Source organism: Protopterus annectens, chromosome 8.part0, assembly GCF_019279795.1.
Source record: "Protopterus annectens isolate FY-2018-M chromosome 8.part0, PAN1.0, whole genome shotgun sequence".
NCBI classification, from domain to species: Eukaryota; Metazoa; Chordata; order Ceratodontiformes; family Protopteridae; genus Protopterus; species Protopterus annectens.
Genome location: NC_056741.1, coordinates 1,989,582,080 through 1,989,604,933, shown reverse-complemented (window position 1 = coordinate 1,989,604,933; position 22,854 = coordinate 1,989,582,080). Strand labels below are relative to the sequence as shown.

At 36.6% G+C, this 22,854-nt stretch overlaps 1 protein-coding gene across 1 annotated transcript in view; it reads left to right on the top strand.

The window, feature by feature from the left end:
• Window positions 1–22,854, top strand: part of KLHDC4 (kelch domain containing 4) — a 406,967-nt gene that overhangs the window by 12,005 nt on the left and 372,108 nt on the right. The window contains exon 2 of the mRNA XM_044081531.1: window positions 15,146–15,237. Coding sequence (XP_043937466.1) covers window positions 15,146–15,237 — 92 coding nt within the window. The remainder of the gene's footprint in view (window positions 1–15,145; window positions 15,238–22,854) is intronic.

The following is a 22,854-nucleotide window of genomic DNA, read 5'->3' as shown; positions in this document are numbered from 1 at the left end:
GCTTTGCTATACAAACAATGTAATGGATAGGGTTGGCACGTTTCCATGCAGGTCTGGTTCGATTGTAGATATATTTCATTGGAAAATGAGTTTATACCTAAAGTTTCTGGAAGACCCTACAGATGTTATGAATATGCAAATTGCAAGACACAGCACGTGATATACATGTGTATGTGTGTGTGTGTATATATATATATATATATATATATATATATATATACACATATATATATAATACGTGTGTGTGTATATATATATAAATAATGTATGTGTGTATGTGTATGTGTGTGTGTATATATATATATATATATATATATATATATATATATATATATATATATATATATACACGTGTGTGTGTGTATATATAAATAATGTATGTGTATGTATGTATGTATATGTATATATATATATATATATATATATATATATATATATGTATATATATGAGTGACATGTGTCTCTTGTCACTGTTTTTCCTTGGGTAAACCTGACAGATGGTTAAAGAAATGTATCTCCAAGCATATTGGTGACATTCGGCTAGGCGGTATGAAGAGTCCATTATGTAAACATATTTCTGAAAATTCAGGACATTCATTCTTGTTTATAGTCTTGCAAGTAGTAAAAGAAAATATTTGAGGTGGTGATTTTACAATACGAACTGTGCAGCATGAAATGAGATGAATAGCGGAACTACAGGCATTTCAGACACCTGGTATAAACTCCAATTTACCTCTCAAACCTGCCCTTAAGGGGCGTAAATTGCATAGAAACCTATGATTGGATGTAATATAGACAATGACTGAATGGAGAGACTTGATTCGCTTTATGAAATATACACACTCCTTAGATCTTTGTAGCCCATTCAGAATTAAAGATATTTTGGAAGAAGAACTGAATATATACTGTGAACATTTTACAAAGTTTGAACCATTTATTTTTATTATTTATATCTTTACTTTTATTATTTCCACTGAACTGCGGTGGTGGTGGCCTCACAGTTAGGCTCGATTCTCAGTTAAAGCGTCTACTGTGTGACGACATGCGTGAATGGGCGTTCCTTCGTTGAAGGTTGTGCGTTAGGCCCGGCAAGCCAGCATGTAAAACTCTACTGCCAATCATTAGCGGACGGAGTTCAAAAGCCGAAAGACACACACACACTTTTATTATTTCCACTAACGACCTCATGTCTAATGAAAGTAAATTCTACTGCAACAGTGTGTGATTAGTTGGATAACAGAACTTCAGTTTTATTGGATATTTGACTTTAGTTTTTACCTATCTGCTTTGAAGAGATGTAGATTCTTCCGGAAGACACTAATTGGTCAAGTAAAAGGCAGTGTCTGAAAAGATTTGTTAAAGTCTGCTGTGATATTATGTAATTAGCGGGATAACAGAATTACAGTGGATATTTGATTTGAGTGTGAACGTATCCACATTGAAGAGGTGTAGGTTTGTGTGAAAGACACTGGATAACCAAAAGGCAGTGTCTGAAAGGAGCAACTTTAAAAAAAAAAACAATTTTATTGAATTTTACAAATAAACAAATATAACCACATAATTTTTACATGGGTTTAACTTTTGATCTAGTATATAGCTTATAGAAAACACAACATAACTGAGGTATTTACAAAGACATCTACTTATCTACATTTCAAAAACATATGTTTAAATCAAGGTTTCATGTTGTAATACATTTCTTGCAGACTAACCCACATATTATATGAATATGTTTTTCTTGATGTTCTTGACTTAATTGTCCAACGTTCCGTATGGCATACATCTGTAATGATATGTTTAAATTTATTAAATAATGTAGGTGGTGTATCTGAAATCCAATTTCTAGTTATAATTTTTCTGGCCACTGCCAATATTGACTATAACAAAGGAAGTTTAATTTTTTTAATACTACAATGTATAGGTGTGTTAATGAGGACCACAGATTTAGTTATAGTAAAGTTAGCAGTAAATATGGCTTGTAAAAAGTTATTTACTTTTCCCAGCAACATTTTAATTCCTTGCAATCATAAAACGTGTCCTGTCAGCATTTTTCTCTAGTTTACATCTTTTACATACATTTTCTTTTTTAGTAATCTTACTCATTATAAGTGTGTATGTAGAATGTCCTATGCATACATTTCCATGTATATAACTTCCATCTAAGTGAAGACGTTGTTTTACTAGCTGATTCTAAGATAATCATATCTTGATCATTTGGTTCTTCAATGTTAACAGAAATATAAAAGTTCCAAAAGCCTTCTGAACAGCTATATATTTCATCTCTTATTATCTATTTGTGGTAACTTGACTTTGAACATAGTTTTATGTTGTATATTTGTAACTAAATAGTTTAACAACATTGGAACAACTTCTTTATTAGTAGGTGTTATTAATTCTAGCTTACTTATGAGAAATTGCCTATAAATTTGTAATTCTAACCAGAGATTATCTAATTCAGACTCGTATATTAAGTTGTTTTGATTTCATTATTCATCATCAACTAAAACCAATATATTACTCCTTTTTCTTTAAATAATAGTATTTTAGTAGAGTCAGTAGAGCAAACTATTCATTGTGTATAGGCTAAAGGGTATAAGAGGAAGGACCATTTTGTGTATATTGGGTATCTATATATAAAGTTTTTAAAATGTATTATTGTAGTGGAATTATAACTAAATGAATGTTTTGGAGTAATGTAAGCTGTAAAAAGTTCCTTTAGTATCCAAATGAAAGTATTGTTTAATGTGTTTAATTTTATAAGTTTGGGGTCCAATAAATGTGTCCGTACCTATTAATTCCCAGTATTCTTTCCATTTATTTAAATATGTAGGATCCACTAGTAAAGAAATGGTTTTAATTATAGAGGAAATAGAATCTAACTCTAGATCAGGAAAGACTGTTCCTCCTATTGTCCAACTACTTAGATGATATTTTAGAGCTATTCTAGGTTTGTTTGGATACCATAGAAATCTTAACATCATTGAGTTTAGTTTTCTGTTTGTTTTGAAGGCAGTAATGATATTGACTGAATAATATATACTATTTTTGGAAATGTGATCATTTTAATTATTGTTAGTCTTCCATTGTAAAGAGGATTTTATTCCACTTAGTTATTAAAGATTGAATATTATTCATTGTTATTTTAAGATGTATTATATTTTTTGTATTGTTAGTGTTATCCCTAAATAGGTAAACTGACCTGAATCTGGGCTGTATTTGTGGTAAATTTCCTAGATTCTTTTTATTAGGGTAAATGGGAAGAATCTTTGTTTTTCATTATTAAAAGTCAGGCCTGATATTTTTTGGAAGTTATCCATGGAAGGAAATAATGCAGAAATTGATGATATACTCCCATTTAGTCTGATGAGAACATCATCTGCAAAGAGCTGAATATTAGATGTTACTTCTGAGTTTATATTGAATCCTTCTGTATCTTTGTTTGTTCTTATGATATTAGCCCATGGTTCCATTATTAAAGTAAATAATAAGGGGGAAGTTTATAAAGTTCTCTGAGAAATTTAGATTTTTAAGGAATATAAACAAATAGTCCCAATTCTCTCAGTCAAGTGCTGAAGTTATATCTTAGCATATTACGATTAAGTCTTTTTTTTTCTTATTTGAGTAATATATTAAGGTAAGTGTTCTTTTTATATTATCAAATGTATTTCTATTTATTATGAAACCAGTCTGGTCATCGTTGATTAAGTTTGGAAGAAGTTTTTTCAGTCTATCTGCATATATATTCATAAACATTTTGTAATCTACGTTCAGTAGTGAAATGGGTCTGTAAGAGGAGCATTTTGTTAAATCTTTATTTGGTTGGTGCTGCGGTAGCGTTGTTGCCTCACAGTAAGACTATGTCCCGTTCAATTCTCAGCTAGAGCGTCTTCTGTGTGGACATATGCGTGAATGGGCATACCTTCGTTGAAGGTGGTGCGTCAGAGCTGGCAACTCGGCACATAAAAATCTACTGCCAATCATTAGCGGACTGGAGTTCCGCTGTGGCGACCCCTAACTGGGAAAAGTCGAAAGACACAACAACATAGGAGCTATAAATGTATATTTCCATGAGGGAGAACAAATAGTATGAATCTGAGATGTTAAAAACACTTTTTCTATTAATATTAAAGCATTTTGGGGCATTATTTTATATATTTCTGGAATAATTCTATCATCCACAGGAGCTTTATTTAATTTGTTAATTTGAGTCTGAATGTCTGTAAAATAGATATTTTTGTCTATTAAGTCTACTTGTTGTTTGCTAAGACATTTATTAGTGTATTTATTTATACATCTTTTACATTTTCTTTTGATTCCATATTGACTTCTTTATTAATACTTTGTAGAAATAGTCCCTGAATTCTTCTAGTATATCTTGTATGTTATACACCTTTGTCTTTTTCTTTATAGAATAGATTTCTTTAATATGACTGTGTTTTCTGAGTCTTGTGGTTTTATTTTTAAGGCTATTTAAATATTTGGGGTTCTTTGAAAATGCCAGAAATTTGTGTTTTTCTAGACATATAGTTTTGTGACTAAGAATTTCTAAATATTTATTATTTAATACGATTTTCTCTTTTATGTCATTTATGTTATCTTTTCGATTAAGTTTAAGGTTATCTATTTCTTCCTGTAGCTCCTTCAGTTCTGTATCCCAAGATTTCCTTTTGTTGTTATACCATTTATTTTCCCATAAAGATATGCTTTAAGGGCATCCCAAATGTATATCACTGATGTATCAGGGGTGGTTATTTTTATAAAATTCTGTGTTTCATTTATTAAGAACTCCTTGAATTCTTCTAATTTAGTTATATATGCTGGTATTCTTCTGAAATGTACATTAAATATTGAGCTGATGTTTAATACAAAAGTTATGGAATTATGATTAGATATTGGACAGGAGATCATAGATTTAGTTGCATCATTAGTTAATTGATTAAAAATAAGAGCTCTGTCTATTTTAGAATAGGATCCATGTCTATCAGAGAAGAAAGAAAAGGGTAATGATTTGGGATCGCTAGATTATTTATATCATTTAAGTGAAATTAATTCACAATGTCTATCAGATGTTTGGCCTGTGATGATGGCTTTCTTTTGCCTTTAGTACTAGTTTAATTTTCATTTAAGATGCAATTTAAATCACCTGCCATTATAATATTTCCTTTTGCAAAGAGAATACTTTGATTCAGATGTTGTTTAACAGTATTTATTCCCATGCCTGGTATCCAATTAACATTGACTGAGATACAGATTGTATTGTTTATTTCCACTGTAACTGAACACAGCATTCCTTTATCATCTTGATATGTGCTTATTATTTTAGGAATAGGTAATTATTTGTTTCTTTACTAGTGGATCCTACATATTTAGCTTTTTTCTGTGAATGTTCTGAACTAGATAAATTAATAAAGTTATTTGAATCTATTTTGGATGCATCTTTTTTAAGAAAATGAGTTTCCTGCAAAAAAAATTATATTAGATTTGTGCAATTTCAGATATCCAAACAAATTTCCTCTTTTACATGGATTATTTAAACCATTAATTTTAATGGAAATACCTTTAGAAGAACCATTATGGATGTTTAACAATTTAAATACATATTCATTTAACTTCAATTCCATTCAGATTTCCTTTATTATTTGAGTTTCCATTTATCATTTATTAATATGTGAGTTTATTTTATGGGTAAGATGTATTTTGAATCTAATTGAGATTAATATCTTGTGTATGTTATAAATAGTAGATGTCTTGAAGAAGTGTTTTTACAACTATAACCAAATTGCATAACCTTAAAAACAACCCCCGCACCCTGCCTGCAGTTATAAACTCCTAACTTGAGTAGCATCAGCCACTCAAATTCGCCACCCTATCCATAACAGCAGAACTACAACCCCACCATGTATTTGTTTTGTAATTGCTTTCATATATTCCATTATCATTTTTTCTTTTTTTTTTTAATCAAACTTTTATATTGAAATTTGACTCACCAACATTAAAACTTAATAAGATAGTATGTATTTCTAGTTCAGAACTTATAAAGTTTAAAATCAACAGTACTCTAGCATAAAGAATTTAACTTTTTAGTGTCTGTAAGTAAACTCTTATATTAGTATGTATCTTGTTTATGCATCAACTAGAAGTTTAAAGACACAACAATTTTTCTAACAGTCATGTATATCTAAGTATAACATTTAGGAAAACTAATATATCTATTGGCTATTATAAAATAATTCAACAGTATTAACTACTGTTTACATATAGAATATTATACTAGTATATGCATTCACTTAATATGTTTAATCCTTTGCTTCTTATATGTTCACCCAGAACTTATTTAAGGTTAATTAGCCTCATTTCTTAAGGTTCTTATGTAATCAGTAACCAAGTATGTAGGAAGACTGCATTAATAAGCTTATAATGAAAGCTAGTTTGCTACAACAGTGTTTTCATTTTCTGCATTATTATGCTATTCAGTTGGATGTTTTGGCAATTTATGTATGCCTGTATGTCAAAAAACCTTTACAAAAATAACATTTATATTAATGCATTTTATACGTTAGGTTACCAAAAGCTAACTGTGCACTCAGTTAAATCACTGAGAATCATCAGTAGTGCAGACAATCAGGATTTTTAGCAGTCAGTTAAAACAACTAAAAATATACTGTGTTGTTTGTATCTATATCATCAATGCAAACTGTGGTAAATACATCAAACCCACTCTGAACAATAAACCATTTCCAGTGCTTTCTCTTTGATTAATATTTTAACAAACCTTCTCAGATTTCTGCTATTTGTTTTTTACAACAGCCATAACAAGGTATAACAAAACAAAATATGTAAGTAATTACAGCTTAAAAAATCAGATGATTTGCTTTTAAAGGTGTAACTTTTTTCTTTAAGTTCCTACAACTTCTTAACATACATTATATCTTAAGAGAGACTTAAAGCATGTTATTTACAAGGCTAAATGCATTTCATAAAAGTGAGCAAAAGAAGTTATTTCCAGCCTCATTTTCTTATATCTAAACTAAACAACATCACTATATCATATATCTAGGTATTAGTAGTGATTTCATGTAACATAGGCTAGAAGCTAGCATGTTAAACTGTCATGTTTCTCCTTTAAACCACAGTTAGTAGCTACATTTGTGCTGATAAATTCATATTTATTAGAAAAATGTACATCTAAGTTAGGAATCATTCTTAAGCTGAAGACTCAAAAAAAAGAGAATTGTGTGTCTAAATATGTTCTCTAAATGCATCAGCAAATCTTTTCTTGCCTTCCAACATCATTTAAAGCAAACCTTCTCTAATAAAACCCTTGCCAGTATAACACTTATAATTTTGGAATTTACATAGTACAGAATAGCTAAATCACCATTAAACTAGTTAGAAAAGTATACCATAAGGATTCCGATTTTGACCTTTTCTGCAATTTAACAAGCTTAAAACTTACAGTTTATGAATAAAGTTCCATTTTGTTTTTCATTTTCTTCCCTGCAATGACTTCTCTTCCTGAATCTGTGTGCCCAGCATCACCTCATCGTGATTACGTATCATTAGAGGTCAAAGTTCATTTTGCTGCTGCAGACAAGTTCCTTTGGATTAATGGAGTACAGTTATGGTTTCCCTATCTCGCGGCAATGTCTCTTGAGCCCCGGAGGACCCAAAATTGTCTCTTGAAGTTGCTTAAGTGGGAAAACTGTAAGAAAATAAATTTCTGTACCTTTTTAACAGCTTCTCTTATGTTTAATGCATGAGCCACATAACAGGCAACACAATATGCCTTTTCTATAATGGTGTGCAAGACCTTTACATATTTTAACTGTAGATTATCACATCTACCAAAATGAGTGTTGACAACAGTATAACAGCCTATAACCCATTTATTTCTACAATTCAAAGCTGTATTTCTACAATTCAAAGCTGTATTTCTACAATTCAAAGCTGTATCCATAAATAAATCTATCTAAATAAACAAACATTTCCCCCCTCTTCCCTTCTTGTTTTAAGGTTGCTGTATATATATATATATATATATATATATATATATATATATATATATATATATTTAAACCGCTTATCAAAAATAAAAAAAATAATAAAGTATCATATTTATTAAAAAATAAAAAATTATAACCAACCTACTGATTTTTTAACTTTACTTTCAAGATATTAAAGTCAGAGATATTATATGTCCATAATAGATGACACTTTGTGTATAAGAAATGTATTTTCACCTTTATGTAAGGCAGATGGATTGTTTAAGTTCTTATTTATTTTTCAGTCTCTCTTGCTTTTCACTAGTTTTCCATGAAGTTTCAGATGCCATTCTTTTCATAGAAGGGCTAGCACACCCCATCTCTTCAATTTTGTCAAATATTTTTTGTTTTTTAATGTATGTCAAAGCTGAGTCTAAGTCTTCATAAGTTTTAGGACCATCTGGTAAGAATATCTTTAGTTTGGCTGGGAACAGTAGATGAGTTTTTATTTGTGCTTTCTTTAGTTCCTTTACTAAAAAAAAATCCTTTTGGTTATAATCATCATGGAATAGTCATTATCAAATCTGATGACAGCTTCATTAACTTTAATATGAACTTTTGTGCATGCCGTTTTTTTCTGACAATTACTGAATTAGGTGTTTTTTTTTTTTGTTTGCATTAGAGGAGGATAGATCCCTATAGGCTCTTTCTATGCCAAAGGAAAAGGCTTCTGGCAAGTCTAATATTTTAGGTAACCAACCATGCAGTTAAAAAGTTTCCCATATTGTTGCCTTTGATGTTTTCAGGCAGACCAAAGATTCTTAGATTATTCCTTTGGGACCTATTCTCTAGGTCATCCAGTTTATTTTGAAGGAGTGTATTTTGTTTTAGAATGAATTCAGTGTTGTTTTCCCCTTCTGCATTCTGTTGTCTGTCATTTAATGCTTCCTCTATTCCACTTATTTGTGCTTTTTGTTGTTGCAGATCTTCATGTAATAAGGCCATTTGCTTAGTGCATTTTTCTTTGAAGTTGTCAATTTTTGTATCACTGTTGTCTATTTTAGTTGTCAAGTCCTGTATATTAGGTATCAAAGATTGTAGTTCCTTTCTGAAGATGGTGTCTTGATTGTTGCCTTTTGAAAAGCTCATTTTGAAGAATTGTGATGAGTAGAGATGTTCCACAGAGAGTTTTGACAGAATTCTTTTAAATCAGAATTTTTTTTATATTGTCCTAGTTTGAGATATCTAGAAATATTTTATGTAAAAGTAAGTTTCCTAGGATAACTTAAAATTTATAATTTCCTATCATAAAGGTTTTTCTAGGTGGAGCTGAAGAAATCTGCTGCTATCTGGTGCTTATCTTGGTCACGCCCCTGGAAGGAGCAACTTTGATTTATTGGTTTCAACTATAAGTGCTTCATTTTACCTTCTAAAGGCAGAGCTGAAGAAGGGTTTAACCTGAAAGCGCTTATCCGCCATTTTAAGTTTTTTTTTTTTTTTCACTTTTTCTTAAAGAAGAGTTTTATGATAGTCAGCCTGATGATTGCCTTGTTTTTTTCTTTTTGTTTTTTATGCATTTTATCCAAGTGCGTATCTTTGACTGCCGAACAGTACATTTGTGGATTCTCATATACGTGTGTGTGTGTATGTATGTGTATATATATATTTATATATATATATATATATATATATATATATGTGTATATATATATATATATATATATATATATATATATATATATATGCACATATATATGGATTCCATTCAGACTGTCAAAATGCTGAAACGTCGAATTTCATATGGTCGAGACCATATGATCGAAGTTTCAGAATTTCGAAATTCTAAACAGAGATCTGCATACAGTGCGGAATGGGAGATTTCCCTTTTCCTTGCTGTAGTACAATCTCAGAGTTGGTATATTTATGGTGTGGGGGGTTCAGGGGTGCTTGCCCCCCTGCATAATTGTTTAAATAGTTTTGTTTTTTGCTTTGGGATTTGTTTTTTAATTTCGATATTCCTAAACATGGATCATATGTTCTCAAATCATATGACATTCGATGTTTCAGAATTTCGAGATTCCAAAGTGAATCCATAGACAAACGCAGACACACACACACACACACACACACACACACACACACACACACACACACACACACACACACACACATACCTTTTTTTGTAGGGCCTTTACTCCACACCAGTCTTGACTTGGAAGTACTGCAATATTTTGCACATCTCTTAACTGGTGAGTTCATTTACAGTACATTCTGTTTTCACATTGATATGGTTTCATAGCTGTAGAACTCAGTCTGTGCTGCTTTAACTTTTGAATGGATAAGTTAAGAAGAGCAGACCTTATTTTCTTGTGTTACATAATTATATGTGAACCAAGGAGGAGGGTAATTGCATTTTGTATTTACTTCCAGTTTATAACCGTACCTCATTATGGCATCCAGGACCATTTTGGGGTTTGGCTTCTTTAAGCAAGTGACTTACCAGTAAATAATAGGCCGTATTAGAAAGGACAAGGAGTTTAATGTAGGATGCCCTGCAATGAAGAAATTAATCTTTGTTTGCCACTTAATATTCATATTTTCATATTTATGTTTTCTGTTTTGATACCTGAGTGACCTACATCTTATTGAGGTGTATGGAGTGAAACAGCAATTTGGGAGACAAGACAATTCACTGAAAGTGCTGGTTTGTATCACTGTATACTGAAAATAGTGCTAGCTGTTTGTTAATAATTATGAAAATAAACAATATTTCCATGTGTACTTAATACTTCAAAAATCAAGTGACTTACAAACTGTTGAATGACATTAGGTGAAACCTTAGATGTTGTAGAAGAAAACTGTTTAATATTTGCACTGTAAGTTGCACATATTGGGAACTACAATATTATTTGTATTGCTAATTATACAATTAAACATATGTTTTCATTTCTCTAGAAATTATCTTGGTAAACATAGAGGAATTTCTTATGTGAAAACTTATGTCTGGTTAACAAAAATGTTACAACACTATATATTTAGGTTGTTTTGTTTTTAGTATGTGAAAAATATGTTTGTGAATGTTAAGAAAAACTATAATATTGTTTTTGTGCATTATAATATAGTACAGTATTTATGGAAAATATAATGAATTCACTGTTATCACTGTAAAGAATACTTAGCAATAACATATCTGTGCATTTTTAATAGCTTTTATTTTTCACAAAATATTTACATTTCTTTATTTTAAGTTTATTTTTCAGAAAGTGGTCTGGAATGCAAGATGTGTGTAGGCTGTTAGAGGTGTGACACTCCACACCAAGTATGAGTTAATGACTTAAAAATAACAGAACCTGCCGATTGCTGGCTTTTCATTCTCGAAAGACAGTTGTGCTGTTCTTGTTCTTATTATTCACCCCTGGAGCACTTACCATATTTCAACAGACCAGTGACTGTTATATTGAGGTTTAGTTTAATATTAAAGATACATTTGTGACTTTTTAGATGCATTTATTGCTTAACAAATATCTCAGTGATACATCACTAAAGCATTTGACTGAGAGTTTGCTAAGGTGTAGTGTACATATAACTGTTATTATACAAAGACCCTCCATTAATGTTCAAAAAATGTGCACGCTGATTGGTCAGCGTGCACGTTGTAAATCAGAGTTATAGTAATGGAAAAAGGTCTGGTCGCCTGGACTTTTTCCATTACTATAACTTTTTTTTTACAGCAACGGAGAACGCAAGATCTCCATTGCTTCACACTGTCTCGCTATGTAAAACTCGTTTAACATAGCGAGACAGCATTAAAAAAAGCAACGGAGATTCTCTGTTACTTTTTTTAATGCTGTCTCGCTATGCTAAACTCGTTTAACATAGCAAGACAGTTTGTAGAAAGCAACGGAGATCTTGCTTTCTCCATTGCTTTTGCCCACAGCTCTGATGTACTGCGTAGGCATACGCATGCGCAGTACATCAGAACTGCCGCAGAATACCAGACAGCTGCGGAAGAGCAGCAAGGAGGCGTTATACAATGCCATTATTTAAGAAAATTAATTTTTTTTCTTAAATAATGTCATTGTATAATAGCAATAACCCACTTCTGGGTGTGGGTAATGCTGGATTTACCCATGGTTGGCTTTGTTTGGTCACTCAGGCTTCGTCCTCGTGACCAAACCACACCAACCGTGGTTAAATCCAGCATTACCCACACCCAGGCATGGGTTATTGCTATATTCAAACAGGGTGTAAAGTGAACAACAGATGAACATGTATGAGAGGTTCGAGGGGAGAGTGATATGCTAGTTCTCAAGTGTGTGTTGGATGACTGTTCTAATAATTTGTGGGCCTCAGTAGCATAGAGTGGGAAATAGATAGCAAGGTGTTCTTGGTCGTAGTCCAAAATTAGGGTGGCTGGATCCTATGTCTCTTCAGCACCACTCCGAATGCTTGGTTTTTAAAATTCTTAGAAAGGACATTAAAAGCAGCTGCTGTCTTCTTCCACTGTAATCATGGCTTGTGTATGCCTTTTCACATACTGCTCTAATTCAGAGATTATTCCTAAAGCCAACACAAGGCAAAACACACATTATTTTAATAGCTCTAAAGTTGTAAAATTGGTTGTGGATACCTCTACAGCGTCAGGTAATTTCAGAACCTCAACTGAGGCTTCTGTTGAATCAAGACCTACTGTGGCAGCAACAGGGCAAGACCTTGCACTCCAGCCTTCAGTTTGTCAGATTGGTGGTTTAGAAGATTGCCTGCTGACGATGGGTATGTCTTCTTTTTTAATGTGTGATACAAGTCATAAAACAAGCTAAGATCCCAATCGCCAGAAAATCTTATTTGAGTAAATGTCACAGAATTTAAGTGAAGACAGAAGAAATGGATATAAAACTTGCAGCAACTGCATTTCCTTTGCTCCTTTAATGCCTGCATTTTTTCCCTGACTCCTGCTAAGTTTACTAATAAGTTAGGATACACAGCTCACTTTGGTGGCATGTTTGTCTTGTAAGCTTTGTGCTTGTTTGTTAGGATAAAAATAGTTCCTTAGATGTCTTTTAAGCTGTGCACAGCTTGGTGGGGATGTAGCATCTGCCGTTAGTATTTTAGAGCTTGTGAGGTCAGGCATGTTCAGCATGTTCATGTGTCAGCAACACCAACTCCTTTTTTATTATTTGCCACCGTAGAGATAGTGTCCCGAGTAAAGTGTAAATTAGTTAAGATTAAAGTCTGTAACTGCAGATGTAGCCCTGGAGAGTGGCAGTTTTTCTCTTTTCTCCTGCTCTAGCTGATTGTCTCACACAGCTTTCTTATAGTGGGCATCTTTTGTATGGCCAGTTCATCCATATATGATGTACAGTTCAGGCTTACTTTGCAAGATTGGTATGAGGAGGTATTTGCTTCAGATGCAATAAAAACATGCCACTATAATGGTGTCGTATCTGTAGCAAATACCTGATTATAGGCAAATGAAACAAGGAGGAAGAGAGAGCTTGAAATCTACTATGGAACCCATACGATGGTTATGTTCATAGGTTGGTACTAGGCTATCAACCCTAGGGCCTATACAAGCCTAGCCATAACAATTCTCTGGCTGTTTCTTCCCACAGTATTTACTTCCCTGGACCCCTGTCTAGCAGGGCGACTGACGTGATCCCCGAGGTGAATTTCCTTTCTCCCATCCAGTCGTCAAGGTTCCTTTTGAAGAGGGCCAAGGAGACGCTCTGCTTGACATGTATGGGCAGCCTATTCCAGAGTCTGGGGAGTCTCTGAGTCAGGAACCTATCCCTCCAGCATGTTTTGTTTATTGTTTTGACAAGGTATAGATCCCTGGAGTGTGTCACTCTGAGGGATTGGGGTTGGTGATATTGTGGCACTGTTTGTATTAATTTGTGGTCCTCTGCTGTTTTTACAGTGACTGTTTTACTATGGCAATCACTGTGCTAGTTTTATATGTGCTAAACCAGAAATACTTTTTATTTTCCACCCTGTCACTGTATGACATGCATCCTTGCATTATGAGACAGTGCTTTTTGTGAGAGTGCGATTAGGTGAACATCTCCCACCATACTGATTTCTTCTGCAGCAGATGTCAAGGTGTTATATAACATTCATCCTTGTTTTATTTGATTGTAATTAGGTATTTGTCCCATATGTTACATCTTTGTACTGGCATGGTTTAATTAACTGAGCCCATGTGTAAATTTGGTGTTGGACATAAGTTGAGCTAGGGGATATTTGCCTGTGGTGTAATAATAGTGTTTATGTGAGTGGACTGGCTTTTGGGGAGCAAGCATTTAGTTAACTAGATTAGGTTAAAAGCTGATAGAGCAAACAAGTGAAATAAATTACTTTTCAGAATGTGCAGCCATGTGTTCCACATTTACTATGTTAAATTATTGTACCTGACATTCTGAGAGACTGACCATGTGTAACTAACTACATATAGCCTATTACTTTGTGATCAGCCAGGTACGTGATTGATCAGGTGGGTCATTGTAGCACATCAGTCAAAGAAATAATAGTTGCCCACTTGTGAGGCATGTTTTTTTTTTTGTCAGGAAGCCATTTTTTCCATTACATCCTAGAAAGCAGACCTGCTCAAGGAGTTGATTGTAAAACAATAAATAAGTAATTAAATGAGGTTATTCTTAACAGACCAGTAACCTATTCCCTCTGCTTTTCTTCCTAGACTGTAGACTTTTCTTCCTAGACTATAGCAGTTCAGTACACTGCTTTAAACTGTTGTTTTCATTTACTCTGCATAAGCTATTAAAATGGTCAGCCGTGTTTACTGCTTTAGTGTTAAAATGTGTTGTGCAGGACAGTTCTTTTATTTAGCATATGGATTTTGACCTGATTCCTGAAGACTATGAGTGTACCTACTTTCTGGGTCTTAATTAAAAACATTTAGGAATTGCTAAGATTGACATGGTTTATTCAGAAGCTGCTACTGAGTGACTTTGTCTAAAACTTGTTCTGAAGCTCAATTTAAATCTGACATACTTCTGTAGGTGTTGTTGATTTACACTATTGTGCGTAGGGTGTGTTTTGTCCTCCTCGCAGGAGCCAGTGGTGACAGGCTTCAGAGGGCCACATTCACATTGTCAGATGTAAAAGAAAAGATACAAAGATTGTGACTTATTTGTTTCCTTTTGCAGGAAGATCTAGAGTCTTTGATTGCTGAATTCCAGTCACTGGATGCCAAAAAGACACAGGTGGTTGAGACTGCGTGTTCACCTCCATCTCAGAGGTAAGCAAAACACAGAACTTCTCAAGGAAGCAGTATGATGGAGTTGTTTCAGGTCTCTAGAACTATCCATTCTTTATTAGGTGGAGACGCCAAAAGGAAGGAATACAGAAATCATGCAGCAGCCCTTACATAATTAATGAAAATAATACCCTTTGGGGTTGGAGTAGGCATCTAGGTCTAGAAGGACAAAATTAATGTAAATAATACTCTTTGGGGTCACTGACATGGCTGCCTTGCAGGACTGGGAACAGAATAGGCATCTACTTCTAGAAGGACCAGCAGGAAACATCTTTTAGATGGGATCACAGATTGAAAACGGTGAGAACACATCTCAGAAGTGGGGTAAATATTTTCCCCACAGTGAAGACAGTAAGTATATAGGAGGGACTTTATGATGAAGTTGGGGGTATCTGAAGTCATGTCAGAATTGACGAATTCAGATATGTAGCATTTCTAAGGATATGCAGGAAAATAAGATATTGTTTACCAAGGAAATGCCATTTAATTACTGTCTAGGGTAATGGGATGACTAGCATTTCTGTGATTAGTTGACACTACGCGACCCACTCAAGCTACCTGTTGACTTTTGGCTATTAGGTTACTGGGTCTTTCTGAAGTGACCTTCACTTCTGCATTGAAACTACCTCAAGCGACTTTTAGATGCCTTCACTGACTGGCTGACTGACTGACCATGCTCTCAAGCAGTTTTAAAATTTGATTTTTATGATTGTAATTCCTATCTAGGCAGATTCTCTCACTAACATTGACATGATTGTGTTTAAGTGCCCCTGTTTTACCTACCCAGACTTCAACCTGCCCTTGGTTGTCTCTCACCCATTTAACTTTTGCTTTTATTGGCTTATAAGTCACCTGTCTTGACTTTGGACAGGTCCTGCCTACATATTTTCTTTATGTTGTCTTTTGGATCAGACAGCTGACCTCCAGTGCCTTCTTTAACTTATTGTAATTCAAACTATGTCCACTTCCTCTTCTAATTATAGCATCATAACTATGTCCACTTCCTCGTCTAATTATAGCATCATAGACACTTTTTTTTAAATAACAATCATGTATTTAAGTAATATAACAATTCAGAAAAAAATGAAATTAAGGGGGATATTACTACCCTACAGTAAGAAGGCACTTACCAATGCATCATTTTAGGAGGGTGACCGAATAGCTGCTCTGAAAGTACAAAAGGATGGCAGGGCCTAGTATCTGTAGGAAGGTAGTTAGTTGTGAAATTTATTTATGAATATCCTTTAAGTGGATGCTGCCCCTTCTAACTCTTTGCTTGGTGCAATACTGTCCTGATAATGCTGGTGATTCTGGTCTTTAACAGGAAATCTCCTGTTTGTACTAACATTGGCTCATCCAGATTGACACTTGCTTTTTGGATCACACCTGGCTGATGAATGTTCTTTTGCTGTGAAATTCCACATAGATGCAACTTCTCAGTTGACTCTAGAGACTTGTTGAATCAGCCTTGTGCTATCTTTAACCTCACGCTTGTCTAAGCAACCTCCATTTACCTTTATTAATTTGGATTTCTTCTAAGTTAGTCTAATTTCTTCTTCCCATCTTGATTTATTCAAATGACAGTTCACTGTCTCATCTGACTGGGACATTTTTGATGTAACATGTTGCCACCAGCCATCTTCTTTTCTTCTCTGCCTGGCTAACTTCATTGTTGTTGCTGGCATTTCCTAAGCAGTCATTTACTCTGTCTTTTGATTTTGCCCTTATCATGTCAGCTGAACTCTGCCTTCTTGTGATTTATAGTATAAACATGACCTTGTGTCATGCTCTGACAGTTTTTCTTGCTTGTCTGTCTTCCTTTTGATTCCACCAATGCTAACCTAGTCCCAGACTTTATCTTGTTTCTGCCACCAGGTTTCATTCAATACTGTGTGTTTTTGCCTTCTCCTAACTTTGGATCTCATATTGTCCATTTCATTCTTCCTCTCAACTGGGTCTTAGGATCTGACTTAAGATCCAGTGTGGCCATTCCAAAAGACTGATTCAAGTCTTGAGCTCCTGTCACTCCCATAATGCCTCCAATCTCATTTACAACTTTCCTGGATAGACGTGATTGCAACTGATCGCAAGCATTCATTTCAGATAAGTTTGTAATTTTCTTTTCCCTCTTCTGCTTTCACCTTTTAAAGCCTTTTCCTTGCTCTAAATAATTCTCTACTTCCACTACAGATATTTAAAGCATTAGGGTTATTTCCCCTCTCTCCCATATGTCCATTGACCTTTGTTCCTTTTTCTTCTCTTTTAAAAAAAAAAAAAAAACTTTCCCTATATTTCTAAGTTTATTGTTGTTGCTTGTTGTGGTTGCTGTTAGTCAGTAGGAGTTGTTAGCAGTGTGTGTGTGCGTGGCTCCTCTCTACTGCAGTTTTGTGTGGGTGTGGTATGACTAGGCTAATGGCAGACAAACCCACTGGCTTTAAAAGATGCACCTCTTGTGGGCAAAAATTCTAAATTTGGATGCCCACAAGAGGTGTGTCTGTTGCTTAGGTGCCTCTCATTTAGAGCAAGACTCTGAGATTTGCGTGGGCCTCTACCCCTGTGATTTGGTGGATTGCTGCAACAAGTTAATCTTGAAAGGGTTTCTTCCCTCGTCTGGAGCTCAGACTCTTGTAAAGCTAGGAACTTCAAAGGACTCCAAGATGCATGCCCCTGCAACCTTCCCAGGGGTGTCTGCTTCTGGACCATTGTAGAGACAAAAATTATTGGATGTCTTTATCGGATTAGAGGAAAATCAGGCCTCCCACGGATTAGAGAAGTTCCTTGGATCTGACTTTTTTTTTTTAGCCTGATGTGACTTCACCACAGACCCGACCTTCTTCAGAGCCAAAGGTTTCGGAGCTGAAGGGACTATCTGACCCATCTGAGATGGTTTTGATTTGAAGTTCTCCATCTCCGATCAAATCTTCTTCAGATCTGAGAGCATCTGATCAAAGAACTTGGAGCCGTATTTCCAGACACAGCAAGTCCCCTTCTCCGGCTAGGTCTACTCACTCTTCTGATCTTCACCAGATCCTCTGGACTTTACCATTTCGAGATGAACAGGATGATGTTTACTCAAGGCACAGATTGAGATGGAGCTTTTACAATCTCCGTCCCATCTTGGATCCGTGCGAGCCCTACTACCCTTGATAGCTGCTCCTCTTCTGATTCAACCAGCTTAAAAAGCCCAGGATCTGAATTCTTTGAGAGAGATGTTGTCAAAACCAAGAATAGTACTTTCCTCGAATCCAGCAGAGTTCCAGACTGGCTCTGCTCCGATGCTGTTGTAGTAGAGTAGGTCCCGGGCTCAAGGAAGCAGATCCATGGTGGTGTTTTTTGCTCCGACCTCATCAAATCCATCCCTTCCCCTAGGGGCTTCAGCTCTTGATAGTTTGGAGCCGGTGTTGTCTGGAGGCCATGAATCTGGAGTGGTGTCTTCCCTTTCTCCTCGAGCGTTTTCAGTTCCGAGGAGGGAGGTGGAAGAATCCGTTGGTTTGTTGGCTTTTCAGTCAGCAGAGAGGGCATTCTCTAGGCCTAGAGATGGGTCTTTTCACCCTCTGGAAATTGTACAGCCTTCAACCAGTCTGAGCCTTGGCCCCATTCATGCTGTCCATGGTCAGCCTGCTGAGGAGGTCCTCCAGTACCCCCCTCTACAGCAAACCCCCTCCTTTTCTGAGTCCTCCCCTGACTGTCTTGTGGTGGAGGTACATCAGAAGATTGTGGTGGAGGTACATAAGAAGAGGATGTGCAAGAGGAAGCACATCGCTTCCCCTTTGGAGTCTCTGACAGTGGACACCGATTTCGATTAGGGAGAAGGATCCCCTCTATCACCACCCGATGAGATCTCCTTTGCAGATATCCTAGAGATCATCAAGTGAAAAAGTGGATGGTCTTCCCAACCCCCTTCTTCTGAGGAATCAGTGTTTCTGGAGGCTTTTGGGGTGGGCCTATCTACAACCTGTGTGACAATACCAGCACATGAACTTATTGACCTAGTTTCCTGCTGGGCTTGGAAGGTGCCAGACACCGTGGAGCCTATCGCTAAGCTCGCCAAGTTCTTGAGCCTTCCATCTAATCGCCCCATTGGAATAAAGGCATTCCAGTTGATGCCATCATAGTGTCTGCGGCCACTAAGAAGGAATTAGCGGAACAGAGCTCCTCTGTCCACCCCCCTAAACAAGGAGTCTCAGGTGCTGGACAGACATGTGAAGCGCGTCTACACCTTGACTACTTTTAAGTTGAGAGTGTTGAACTGTTTGGCACATTTCATGTGCCTTCAGGGGGATTTGATCAAAGAGCTCACCACTTCCCTCTCGAGTCAGTGTGGGAGGGGGACTTTAACAAAGTTTCTTTCCCAACTGTCGGTTCTTGCTTCCTTGTCAAATTCATCGATGAGGTTGATCTTCACTCCGGAAGACAGAACCTCTTGATCGACCAGATCAGGCATAGCCCTCAGGAGACATGCCTGGTTGAGGCTTTGTGGGTTCACGGATCCCTTCAAGGCTTCCTTTGTCACCCCCTTCAGTGGTTCTTCCCTGTTTGGACCATCTGTTAAGGAAACACTTTTATCTGCAGTGAGCAAGAGGGAAATACCCTGTTTGCTGTAGGGATCAAGTTTTCTTCCCCTCATAGGCCTTTTTCCCAGGAACCAGTGTAGTGGGAAGAAAATGTGGTTCAGGAAGTCTCAGGGTTCTTTCGAGGGCTCTCACTAAGAGTCCTCATCCAGAGGCTGAGGATGAGGTTTGAATAGGAGACGCTGCCCTAGAGGCAGAAGGGGTTCGCAGAATCAGGGCTTCAGCGAACCTTTCTTGTGACGAGCCTTATCAATGCTCCTGAAGTGCTGCCAGACTGTCCTACTCTGGAGGCAGTTGGGGGCAGGCTTTCAGTGGACCTAGACACCTGGATGAAGCTAACAAACAACATCTGGGTGCTAAAAATAATTTCCAGAGGCTATTACATTCCCTTTTTTTTTCCTCCACCCCCCAAAAGAAGTCTCCCCAATGTTCCACCCAGTCAGAGGGAGTACACCATACAAGTAGTTCAAAAACTTGTAGACAAAAGACTCATCCAACAAGTCCCAACCGAACAGCGAGGATGTAGAACTTACTCACGCTTCTTTTTGCTGTCAAAAAAGATGGGGGACCTAAGCTTGATACTGGACCTGAGTAAGCTAAATTGATTCAGTTCATTCTGCTATTACTTTGCAAGGATGATTGGATGTGCTGTATAAATCTGCAGTACACATACTATCATTTAAAGAGCGACAGATGATCCAGGAGATATCTACGCTTCTGGCTGGGAGCCAGTCATTACCAATTCAGAGCACTGCCATTTGGACTCACCACAGCCCCCTGGGTGTTTACTAAAAGTATGTTGGTAGTGGCAGCTCACTTGAGACTGCAGGGATTACAGGTGTTTCTGTACTTAGACGATTGGCTTCTAACTGCACTATCAAGGCATTAACTGGTATAAGCAATGCAGTACCTATTGCACACCTTCAGTCAGTTGGGGATCACGATAAATTCGGAGAAGTCAAAGCTAACACCTGTGCAAAGGATAGAGTTCATAGGAATGCAACTGAACACAATTTCTCAGGTAGCAGCTCTACCATTGCAGCGTGCGTCATCCCTGAGAAAGCAAGTCCAAGTCTTACTGTACACACTTGCACCCCCCATCAAGATACATATTAAGAGCTCTAGGGTCCATGTCAGCTGCCATCCTTCTAGTACCATTGGCTAGATTCTTCATGCGAGTACTTCAGTGGACTCTAGTGGTTCGGTGTTCCATTCTGTATCACGCATTCAATGTCCCGATCAAGCTGACTGCAGTCTGCAGACATCATCTTCAATGATAGATGCTATCGGACAATCTGGATCTGAGCAGTCCCTTGCCCCTCCCCCTCCAAAGGCCACAGTGACCATGGGTGCTTCCTTGTTGGGGTGGGGGGGGATTATGAAGGAGGATTGATCCAAGGCACATATTCCCAAACAGAGACCAAATTGCACATTTGTATTCTAGAGATGAGAGCAGTCCTTCTGATGTTACAAACTTTTCAAGACTGCCTACCTCTAGGAAGGATAGCAATTCACACAGACAACTTCAGTAGTCTGGTATAACAACAAACAGGGGGGGACCTGTTCATACCCATTATACAGGGAGGCCATGAGAGTGTGGGAATGGGTGATCTCTTCAAACTGCTTTCTTATTTCAAAGCACATTCCTGGGAAGACCAACGTTCTAGGGACAATCTTGAGTCCACACAAGTGGTCCCTAAATCAATCGGTAGCAAATCAAATCTTCCTTCGATGGGGTCAACCTTGCTGTGACCTTTTTGCATCTCCCCTGAATACCAAATGCAGCAAGTAGTTCACTGCGATCCCCTCCAAGTGGAGAGTCACCCAGGCATGCTCTATTATACGACTGGCCTCTGGGTCTCCTATACGCTTAACCCCCCTCCCAATTCCCCTTATTCTGAAAGTCCTACAGAAAGCTAACAGGTTAGAAAGTACTCTGATCCTCATTGCTCCTTTCTGGCCTTGTCAGGTATGGATCCCTTTCCTACGGTTTCACGACAAATATCCACTATGGATACTAGACCCCAGACCAGATCTGGTGTCACAAACAAAACCTCCCAATCTCAGATCCCTAAGACTAACCACTTGGTTCCTCCATTTTCAGTGATTGCACAAAAGTCCAAGCTGACCTCCCCTGTCAAGGAAATCCATACTTGCTTCTCAAAAAGCTTCTACAAAAAAGGTGTACAATAGCAAATTGAAGAGTTTTTCTGTGTGGGCATCGAAATGGAACATTGACCCTTTTTAACCTCCCATCACAGCTATTCTTCTCTTCCTGAGTTCTCTTTTTCAGGATCAAGCAAGTTTTTGTACAGTCAGGTTACAGTTGGCAGTGACTGCAAACTTCCACATCGCAGAAGATTCTAATTCAGTAAGTTCCATTTCAGCATCCTGATTATGCAAAGCCTTTATGAAAGGGATTTTTTTTCTCAGACCCCTGATTAAAATCCTTCCTCTCCTTGGGATCTGACGTTAATACTGTAAGGTCTCGCTCAGAGAACTGGCTGACTCCTGTGACATTACATTTCTGTCATGGAAGGCCATTTTTCTTGTGGCCATCACTTCAGCCAGAAGGGTGTTGGAACTTCAGACCTTATCTTTCAACCTGCCATTGTATTACTTTTTTTAAAGACAAGAGTTTCTCTGAAGATGAACTCCTTCATGTCTAAAGTGGCCACAGAGGCCAACATAAATCAGTCCATGCATCTTCCAGTCATTTTTCCCAATCATTCCAACAAGGGCGAATATATGCTTTATCTACTCCATGTTCATTGACAGTTGCATTTCTATCTGCACAGGACAAAAGAACATAGGAAAGCTGAACAATTATTTATTTTTTTTCACCCAGTCGGCTAGGACAAGCGGTATCTAAAGTAACCCTAGCGAAATGGATCACTAATTGCATTTCCACCACCTATTCATCGAAAGGCTTACAGTTGCCTCATCCACCAAGAGCCCATTCTGATAGGTCAATGGCTGCTTCCTCTGCTTTTTCAGCTATAACCTCTGTTGATGAAATTTGTGTTGT